Genomic DNA, 11,554 nt, shown 5'->3' on the forward strand with positions numbered 1-11,554 from the left:
CTTTGTTCGAGACACAACCTCAAAATGGCATTCAAGGTACATAAAGTGACACTATTTGTGGAATCTGTCTTGGTCAAATAGTATAATAATAAAAACAGTTTAATAGTTGATCATACTTAACTGCAAAAAGTTTTCGTGAAAAAAGTGTAATTTTTATTTATCATAGCGTTCAATCAAATGACATTTCAGAGAAGTTGAAAATTTATTTACAGGTCTTGATCTTCGCCGCTGTGGTGGCCGTGGCCCGCGCTGGACTCATCGCCCAGCCTGCCCTCTCTCACGCCTCTCCAGTTGCTTACGCTTCCCCCCTGTCTTACGCCGCTCATGCCACTCCTCTGGCTTACGCCGCTCCAGTCGCCAAGTATGCCGCCCCTCTGAGTTACGCCGCTCCTGTCGCCAAATACGCCCCACTAGCCTACGCCGCCCCTGTGACTAAGTACGCCGCTGTCGACTCCTACGACCCCAACCCACAGTACAGTTACGCTTATGATGTCCAAGATGGTCTGACCGGAGATTCTAAGAGCCAGCACGAATCTAGGTCTGGAGATGTAGTCCAAGGATCCTACTCCCTGGTGGACTCCGATGGGTATAAGAGGACCGTGGACTATACCGCCGATCCCCACAATGGATTCAACGCCGTTGTCCGTCGTGAGCCCATAGCCCATGCCGTGAAGGTCGCAGCCCCCGTTGCCTACGCTCCAGTTGCCAAGATCGCCGCCCCTGTGGCTTACGCTGCCCCTCTGTCTTACGCCGCCCCTCTGTCTTACGCCGCTCCCGTGGCTAAGATTGCCGCCCCCTTGTCCTACGCCTCTCCCCTGTCTTACTCCGCTCCCGTGGCTAAAATTGCCGCTCCCTTGTCCTATGCCGCCCCCGCTTACTACCACTGAATAATCATGCCAAACATTAGATAAATTATTAAATGTTCAATACCATTTCCAGTTTTTTTAATTATTTAAAGTTAAATATTTTCTTAAATGATGTTTTTGGTTTTTTGACAATTTTAAGAGGGATTTTAAAAGCTTTTTGGAAGTTAAAAATCAGAAACAATTCATTGTGGAATGCATATTTTTATTTATTTTATTTATTTCGACTGACTGAATTAAATTATTTGAAGTAGATTAGTAAAACTATATTTTCACATAGGTAAACAATCAAACTTTAATATTTATTATTTGAAAACATTTATTTATTATTTTTACGTATCTGCATGTGTATAAAAAAAACTTAAATTTCGGGTTTATCTCACTGTTGCTTTGGGCAGACTAGCGATATTTACATTTTTATGCACAGAGTTCATCTAAATATTTATTTATTATATATACGGCCTAAACTAATTACAACACTTACATGAAGAAACATAAATACAAGAAATTAATCAAAAAGAATATAAAACTATGTAGCAAAGACAAACAAGGGCAAACAATAATGGTATAAAATATATTAATAAAAACGAAAGACATAAACCTTCTAGCTAAACCATGCCAATCCAACTTCATCCCACACTGTTTTAGTCGCGAAGAGATCTACGAAAAGCCGGAAGATCTATCCCGAAGAATTCCAAGTCGTGTGATGAATTGACTAATCTACACATTCTGGACATTGAGGCATAAAATCAATAATTGCTCTTAGAAGATTTAATAAATAGCAGATTTTGACTTCTGGGGACACGGCTGGTAACATGAAAAGAAATTGATTGCAACATAGATGGAAATATAAACTAAATAATAACAAAAATCTTTATTAACCAGAATTTAAGTGTTCAATGTGATAAACAAAAAAAAAAAAAAACAAAGGCATACACGGTTAAATGGCGGATTTATTACCAATAGCAATTTCTTACAACCTAACCCAAAACAAAAAATATATATAATAATTATTAAAATAAAATTTAATAAATAAAAAACAAATAAAAAGTTAAGAAAACACAAATTGTAAAAACATTATAATAGTTATGGTGTCTTTTGCTTACATTATTTACATTTAATAAATTCTAATTTATTCTATAGCATCTTCAAAATATTTATTTATACTATATAAACATTTATTTATTTGAAACACTTTTAACACTCTTGCAAATTTTTAAATACAATTTATTTCCATATTTTTGAGGAAACTTATTATATTTTTTTGCTGCCATGCACATGGTCCGTCTTTATAAATGATTGTTTCGCCTATGGAATTTTTAATTTACTTTTATTCCTGGTGTTATGAAAGTGGCTTTTTCCTGTCCACTTAAATATGCATATCTTACTATAGTTTATAAATATTATATAATACACTCATAAAAATAAAATGAAAATCAGTTAACTAAAAACAGCTCCAAAACAGTCATAATATCCATCGTGAATGAGAATTTTAAAACTAATTTGAAGGTGTTTCATTAATTTAAGATTCAAAATAAAATAATTACATATTACAGGGCTTAACACAGGGTTGTTGGCCTCATAAAGATATGTATTTCTAAATATAAATAAATAATTTTTAAAAATGGTGATACCTTACATAAATTTTTATCCGAGAAAGGGTTAATTGTTCAAAGGAAAATTAAAAACAGGTTTATCAAAGTAAATAATATGCCAATACCAAATTGCGATCTAAATTTTTCCGTAGGCTTACATTTTTACTTCCGTTGAAATATTATTTTATTTATTTATTTTATTTTATTTCATCACAATCATCATCATTCCCTTTCCGCACCTGATGGTGCATAGGGCACTGCATTGGCACAGTTAACGCAGCGTATCTTGATCATTTTTCTTACATGAAGGTAAGATGATCAGTCTCACGCTTCAGGTCAAAACATCCTTTCAAATAAGTATTTTATATCAACCATGTCGAAAATCGAACCCGAGACCTCTTGCATGGTAAGCGAACGCGCTGACTACTACACCACGAGGCCGACTATTATTATTATTATCTATTTTATTTTATTGTTTTGTTTATGGTTCACAAACAATACATCCGAGATTGGTATAATGATCACAATTTGTTATGTTTAGATATTGTTCATCAATTATATCTGAACCCAACATGCACAAATATGTATAAAAAAAAGTTTATAATTTTTTTTTTTTTTTTTATATTGAAAGTTATTACAATAAATTATACAAACAACTTATCATTTTAACTAACTATCATAAAATAAAAATAACTCTTTTCATTTTTTTTTTTTAATTGGAATGATACGGGGTGGCTTTTTACGGGTAAGCTTTTTTTCTTATTTTCCTACAGAATGGTGATATTTCCTTTAACATACACTTAAAACTTTTAAAAGTATACTAAAAAATTAATTTAAGGTAATTTTTTTTATGATAGCGATATTGGCGTCGCCGTCGGATACTCGAGGTCACAAACTTAGGGTCATTATTTTAACTACCAAGTCTAAAATCTTGCATGCTTTCGAACCTTTTGTGTACCAAACAAGCTACATTACGTACCTAATATCTCATTCCACCTTATTCTGAAAAAAATAGGGTCGGTGTGATTTAAACTTCTGAAGTATTTGCAACCTGTGTAGATCTATTGTGACTAATTCCACCTACAGAATGGCTTTAGGCTTTTCGTATAAGACAGCAAGCAAAAAAATATTTTAGAAAATTATTTTTAGAAACAAATCAAACATTTATTTTTAAAATTATTTTGGGGTCATTGTGTACAAACATTTGAGTATACTCAAAATATTTTCGGTTAAATTATCTTTCCTTTTTTTCCGTTTTAATTCGAATTTCTTTAACAGTCAAATGAGGAAGTTCAGTAGTTTTTTTTATTTTTTTTTATTTGTTAATAGACTTTAAAACTAAGCCAATAATTATTTTAAGAAATTTTTATGTATCGTAATATTAGCGCCATAATTTTTTAAGTTTTGTATTTTTTCAATTATCCGCGTGTGACGTCTCAAGTTCTCTTCCGCTTCTTCTCGGTCGGTTCTACCGATTAGTCCGTTGATGGTTAGTACACCGGAAATCTTCCAGACCTCTCTTATCATTATTTGATTCATATGGACTAGAGGTGTCGTATTTTTATATTATACGTATTTTTTATTATTTTTTTCGTATATTTTCAAGAAGCTTTGCAATGTAATTTAATGCTTTAATTTTGAAAAAATTATGCTATTTTGCATACATACAATTTTCCGTAGGGCTAAAGTTCCTTATTATTACACGTATAATTATTTTGTGGCTTAAGATAATTTGTACCGAAAAATCAAGTTTAATAATTGTTGCGTTTCCTTCAACATAAGAAATACAAGTTGCATTTTCTTCCTTTTCTAATGTAACCCTTTTTGTCAATTTGACGTTAATCCAACAATTATTTCTCTGGCTTGCGTCTAAAAGGGCCAATGTCGTAAATCACAATATTAAAGGAGAATACTTTTTAAGCCATTTTGTGGCGTTTTAATAAACTGTTATAGATTTTTAAAACTAGTATATATAAAAAACACTACTATATACGTATGTGTGTAAACAAAATAGTTAAAAACGTAATTTTTCGATATATCATCGACCCTCTACAAAATGTTGGCAAGAGAAAAATTAAATCTGACATTGGCTCTTTTAGACCCAAGACACAGATTTAACTTAAAACTTAACGTTTTTTGTACGAATGACCCTGATAAACGTTATTACAAAAGGAATTATCTACACGTTTGATTGGCACGCTGAAACATTTTTCAACTGTAATTTAAATCGCAACATAATCTTGTATTTAATAAGACAACAAGATTGTGTTACATAATGATAATTAATATTGTTATTGAACTGAGATCCGGCCCACTTATTTAGTAGGATTTCCGTGCTTGTCCGGCCGTTGGTGTTCTGCGTATACTCGACTGCACCATGCATAATCTTGAAGCAATATTATTATTTATTACAACGCTACTAAAATAATCATTCGAACAGTTCCGCGATAGCAGAAATACAATTTAGATCATTCATATAAACCTCATTCACCTACAATATTTTTGATCTTCACTCTGTATTTTCCCGTACATAAATTAAATCAGAAAGTCAGATACTTATAATCGACTCGAAGAAAAAAAAAATCAAGTGGACATTGCTTCGCCTAATGGTTTACTGGTTGGGGCGTTTGCTTGTCATGCCTCAGATCCCGGGTTCGATTCCCCGTAAAATATATGTGAAATATTTATAAAAAAGGTGGTTTACTACTGTTTAAATATATTTAATTGTTTCTAGATCTGAAGCGTAAACCTGATAATTTTGTAAAAATACGCATTGAGTAATACGAAATTAGAACATTGGTGCAGTACCCTATGCCCAATCGAATGATTATGATCCTTCATGACAGCCTTCTGGAGGCTCCAACTTACAGAGAACCTCTTTGAGAAGGGAATATTGAACGTGGGAAATGTGATGATTGTTACACAGTGCTTAAAGGAATCACTTTATCCAGACAACACAGATCATTAAAATGTCAAAATTTTCATTTACTCTTCTAAAAAAAATCCAGCTCTGTGAATATTATTTTCGTTATATTATTTTAGTGATTTTCTTTATATTCTTATATTTAGCAACTTAAAATTAAAAACTTTCTTTGACTTTTTACTGTATTGTATTTTGTATAAAATAATTATATATATACTCGCTCATATGTGTTTTTTTTTACATTTGGATTATAATCCCATAACAAACTGCAAAGCTTTTATTTTTCATGTGGTATTTCGTTTAATTTGTGTACTTTTTGCTTGAATATGTGTTTAGCGTGGCATTTACAAAAAAAATGTACCTGTTAAATAAATAAATGAATTTTACAGTGTAATGTGTTTTTTAAAAATAAAAGCATGAATGACGATAGTGGGTGATAGGAAGGAATAGAGACGTTTGGAAGAGGTATTTTTCCAGCAGTGGAGAGAATAAGATTGAAGAAGAAGAAGTAGAAGAATAAGAAGATGTTTATTTCAATATAAGGTAACATTTTAAAGTAAATATAAATTATTCAAAAAATATAAATTTATCTGCGTAAATCTTATCAATCGCAAAACAAGTAATAATTGTTTTACTTACCAGAAAGGTTTCTCATAAATAGGCCCTGAAAATAACCTGATAATCTGGTTTGTTTGTTCAGAAGGTAATTAACCGTAAGTATTTAAACGTATAAACTCTCAAAAGTTGTAGATACACATATGTAATAAACAATAAAAAATATAAAGCACTTATTATTACTTAGAAAAGACCAATGTCATTTCAGATATGACAAATATTTTGAATATAACATAAATCTTTACTTCCACCTAGACAAGTATTGAAAACTTGTTTTAAAAAGGTCGTTTGAGTATCAACATCTAAAATATATTATATTTATCAGATAAAGTACAAAAAGTGTATTCAAAAATATTTCGGATATATGTCGTGCATGTGTAGTGAGTTTGAATGTTTACCAAGCTTATAGCAATGTGAATGACAGTGAACCAAGTAAACAGACAAATTTCGTTTGTGTTAGGAGGCACACTTGCATATTTTATTTTAAACATCCTATCACGTACACATAACCAAATATTTTATTGTACTGTACCTACATCACACATATAAATTGAGATGAAAAACTACTAAACATTAAAATATTCAAAATTCATAAAATGTACGTTTAAAAAAACGATAATTATTTTATTACTACCCTATTTACACCACTTGAATAAATTTATTATATCTACCACCCTCATCATATTTTCCTTATTTGCATTTAACGATACAAAGTAGATTATTAAGTTTCTTTTCAATACGATTACTGATAAACTATATAACTTCATCATACCTATTTCTTTTTAAATACTATTTTAGTAATTTTAAAATTCATAGTTTCTATAATTTTCATGACGTTAAATCATTTTGAACTTTTCTTTTAAGATTGTTATTGCGTTTATTTATTTATATCTGCCTTTTTACGAGGGTTGTCTTTTATTTTTCGAGATTTGGCAACACTGGTACTGCTATCTGGGAAATAACACCTCTATTGTAGACTTTGAAATTTCAGAAGCCATATTTACTCGGAAGGTTATAGTTATTTCAATATTTTATATCAGTGCAAAAATGGAAGTGAAGCGTGAACATTTTTGTGCGATTATATTTTACAACTTTTGACGTGGATTAACTCAACAACTGTGCATTTATGAGCTTAATTTAACTTTTGACAATAAAGCACCATTAAAGACCAGTTTTTTTCGATGATATAAGGAGATCAATTGTGGTCGCAGTTCCTTCAGCAACGAATTTTGTGAAGGTCGTCCAAAATCGGTTGTTGTTCCAAGAAACATTGATGCTGTACATCAACTGATAACGGAAGATCATCATTTAACTTTCCGTGGATTCGAACATCTTTGGACATTAACTAAACTGAACATTAACTAAAGTGAAACTAGCATACATTTAATAGTACATGAACATTTGGGCGTCAAAAAGATTTGTTCACGTTGGATTCCACATAATTTGACAATCGTTCAAAAACAGACTCGTGTCAAATGCTCAAAAAAAATGATTGCAGTACTATAAAACATGCATGTAACATTATGACAGGTGACAAATCTTAGATATATTCGTCCGAGCCCGAAACGAAACAGCAGTTGACGGGATGGGAGTTTCAAGATGAGCAAAATCCAACAAAACTTGTTCGCGGACGAAGCACTTCAAAACAAATGGTCGTCTGTTTTTTCGGAAAAACTGGACACGTCGCAACCGTACCTTAGGCGCAACATAAAACAGTCAATTTTGAATGGCACACCATTTTTTTGGCAGAAGTCTTGGCAGAAATTAAAAAAACCAACCGCCGACGAAAAAATATTCTCCACCACGACAAAGCAAGTTCTCATTCATCGATACAAACAATAGATTTTTTTACTATTTTATTTTATTTCACATTCATATATCAACCCGTACGGATTATTAATTGTTGATAGTAATATTTTTTCCACCTTTTGAAAAGTTTGTCAGAGTCTTTTGTTTAGTTTTGTCTGGTAGTTTATTGTAAAATTTCAGATCCTGATTTATTAGTCTCGATCGTCCCTGTCTCGTTTTGGAATTTTGTATGCTATATTGTTCTGATATTCTTGTATTATGTCCACGTTTTTATTTTTTTTCCAGTTTTAATTCCTTGTTTACAATTATATCAGTAACTAACTTATGAATAAATTTTAAAGATTCTAGTTGAAAAAGTTCATTAACATTTAATTGTTTAGTTTTTAAAAGTCTTTTAGTTGGTGTTAGATAAGGGAGGTCATATACTGGCTTTAATATTTTATTTGCTGTCCTTGTAGTCGGTTTGTGTCATTCTGGTTTCCAGTTCCCCAAATTTTGTTCCATATAACATATTTTAACCGGTTAAAACATCGAAATTATGACTCATCCACCATCAATTCCTGATTTGGCACCCAATGACATCTTTTTATTCCCGAACATCAAAAAAATAATTGCGAGGTCAACGTTTTTCGGCACCTGAAGAAGCGGTTGATGTGTTTAAAACGCATGTTTCAGAGGTACCTCAGTCTGAGTGGCAAAAGTTTTTTTGAAAATTTGTTCAAACGGATGCAAAAGTGTATAAATTATCGTGGAGAATATTTTGAAAAACAATAAAGCCATTTTCAATAATCATATATTGTTTTTTTACTATATTCCCGAAATATAAAAGGCAAAGCTCATTAAGATTTAATTACTTTAAAGAAGTTTAAATGCATTGAGTAATATTATAGTAACAATGTTTGATTATGTCCAAATGCTTGCAGACTGGCTGGATTTCCTCCCTAGGGAGTTGTTCATATTTAAATTTATTTCAACAGAGAGGGAAACTAGGGAGGAAATCCAGCCAGTCTGCAAGCATTTGGACATAATCAAACATTGTTGAATTACTACCTGGTAAAAAAAGAAGTATAAAAATTGGAAAATTGTTTTCAGGCGTTGCCTAGTAGGTGATTCGGTTCAGCCGGATGAATCTCACCCACGATAAAGGTTTCAGCTCTTTTACTTCACAAAAGTCAACAGATGGAAGAGTTGAGAAAATGCGGATGTTCAAACATGGGCAAAATGGTAAATGTTACACAGTGTGTAAAGTGGCCACTTAAACCAGCCAATGACAGATCATAAGCCCTGTAAATGCCTAGACTTCCATATCCCCTTCTCAAAAATGATTTCCCTCTCTGTTAAAATAAATTCAAATATTTATGTATTTTACCTCGGATAATGAAATGATTTTTTATAAAATGTCTGAAACTGTTTCACATACTTTTTTAATGTACCTAGTATTATTTTTTTACTGATGTTTTGATATTTTATTGATACTTTCTTCTTGGGCTTTTTTGTTGTCTTTCTTTTAATTTTCTTTTTTTATTGCATTATACATAAACTGTAAGTAATTTTATGTAGTTTTTGTTCACAGCTGTGATTTTTGTAAGAGTTGGCTTTGCATTGGTTAGCAAAATGCAGAGTAACTCGTTTATCAGTTTCATAGTTACATGAAAGTCAGATGATCAGTTTTACGCTCCAGATATGGCGTCCAGATGCAGAGTCTATAAAATATTGCAGTGAACAACTACCATTTAAATAAATATATGCATTTGACCTTGCCAGGAGTCAAACCAAGACTTCAAGCACAGCAGTGAACACGGTAATCACTAGGTACGCCACGAGGCGAAGAAATTATGTTTGCATTTTATTTTATTATAGAACAATTACGGACAAACATGATTACATAGAAGAAACATAATATTGGTAGAACCGTCATGCTTTATTATATTCACATGTAAAGTGTTATAAATAGTACTACAAAAATAAAATAAATAACGTTAATGCTTTAAAAAACATTTTCAATACACTAAAGATAAAGAAAATCATTTTTGAAAAAAGAAAGCTTAAATTGTAATACCAGAAAAATAATATTAAATATTTTCAAAATAAAATAACAAAAGTGATAAAATGTACCAAAAAACTACTCAAATATGATTCTACGATTTTCAAAAATGATTTTTAAATGATTTTAAAAAAACATTTTTATTTTTTTATCGATTAATAGGGTTACATTAAATGATACATGTTTATTTAATTTCTATTACAATTTACTTTTACATTTATTTAGTTACTTAAATCTGTATGTTTCCAAAAAAAAGATACCAGTTCTTATGCTTGGAGGAGTGGCTTACACTATTTTAGTTTTTTAGTGCATTTGAAGTTATACAATTCCAAAGTAAAAAAATAATAAATTAGAAATGTTAAAGGGCGATAATTAGGGGCGAATCATCCATATAATCGATTATGCGCGGCTTACCATTATATCTACTCATATATATAAACACATACATATAGGAGCGAACCGTGTATAGAAGCGATTATGCGCAGCTTATCATTATATTTGACTAACCATAATAATGTTTTATTGCAACTTTATTTACAGAAAAACAAATAAATAATTACCATTTATTTTAAATAATATCCACTGTTTGTATTTTTATCCTAATATAAATATAAATTTTAATAAAGCGTGCCCAGCGCCTGAGGTGAGCCAAGAAACTAGCCGATTATTCGAGCTTATTTTTTCATACAAATAAGTATACTATATTTTGAATGTCTTAACCCCAGTGCGGGTTTTTCTGCTAGATTAAACTTGCAGATTACACAAATTATTTGAAGATTCTTGATTTGGAAAACAGTATTTCAAACATTATTTCTTAAGGACTATTTTCTTTGAGATGGTACTTTTGACATAAGACCATAATTACTTTCATGCGACATAATATTGCAGGACATATAGCGCTCCACGCGGCCGTTTTTATCACTATTAATTACTAGAACATTCGGCCAGTAGACATTTCAATTGAATACCTAATATCGACTGAATTCATAGTGGTATTTTTTATTTATTTTTTAATGAATTACATATTAAAGTAATAAATAATAATATATCTATATGATATAATATATCACGAAGTTACATCGTTTGAGTTGATTTCATGGATGAGAGTTGTTGTATCACACAGAACCACAGAAAAATATCAATTTATAGTATATATTACTTACATTATATTATGTACCTCCTATGTAGGTACAAATATATGTTTTTTTATAGCTTACCTGTAAATAAAATCACCATTCGCCACTGATATATACACACGCTTATGCATACATACATACATGTCATACGTAAAAACATCCACCATAACATACATAAATACAATACAGCAATTTAAAAATAAACATAAAATCTTAAATAAATCAGTTTTAACTTAACGTATAAAATAAATTCCAAAATATAAAATAATAAGTCAGTAAAACTAATTAAAATAGGTATGCTGTTTTTACTCGGGTTCATAATTTTTTTTCAAAAGATAATTGTTACAACTTAACAAGAACAAATTTCCAAGTAAAAAAAGAAAAAAAATAGAATTTACCACTTAAGTGTCGGGTCAGGAATGATTCAACCCTGAGCGGAACTAGCCGCACTGTGTCCGTGAATGAAAAACTCCTTATAACAATGTCAAGTATTTTACACGCAAACAACTTTTAGATCAAATATGTATCAGAAAATAAGTATAAATACGGAGTCGAAAATATAACATTAT

At 30.9% G+C, this 11,554-nt stretch overlaps 1 protein-coding gene across 1 annotated transcript; it reads left to right on the plus strand.

The window, feature by feature from the left end:
* Positions 1 to 931, plus strand: LOC148280723 (cuticle protein-like). Its single transcript, XM_088227932.1, has 2 exons — positions 1 to 36; positions 213 to 931. Exons 1-2 carry the CDS (start codon positions 25 to 27, stop codon positions 885 to 887), a joined length of 687 nt encoding a protein of 228 aa, XP_088084058.1. The 5' UTR covers positions 1 to 24; the 3' UTR covers positions 888 to 931.
* Positions 932 to 11,554: the final 10,623 nt, after the last annotated feature.

Source organism: Micrasema longulum, unplaced genomic scaffold, assembly GCF_059751315.1.
Source record: "Micrasema longulum isolate JH-2025_06_02 unplaced genomic scaffold, ASM5975131v1 h1tg000548l, whole genome shotgun sequence".
Taxonomy (NCBI): Eukaryota; Metazoa; Arthropoda; class Insecta; order Trichoptera; family Brachycentridae; genus Micrasema; species Micrasema longulum.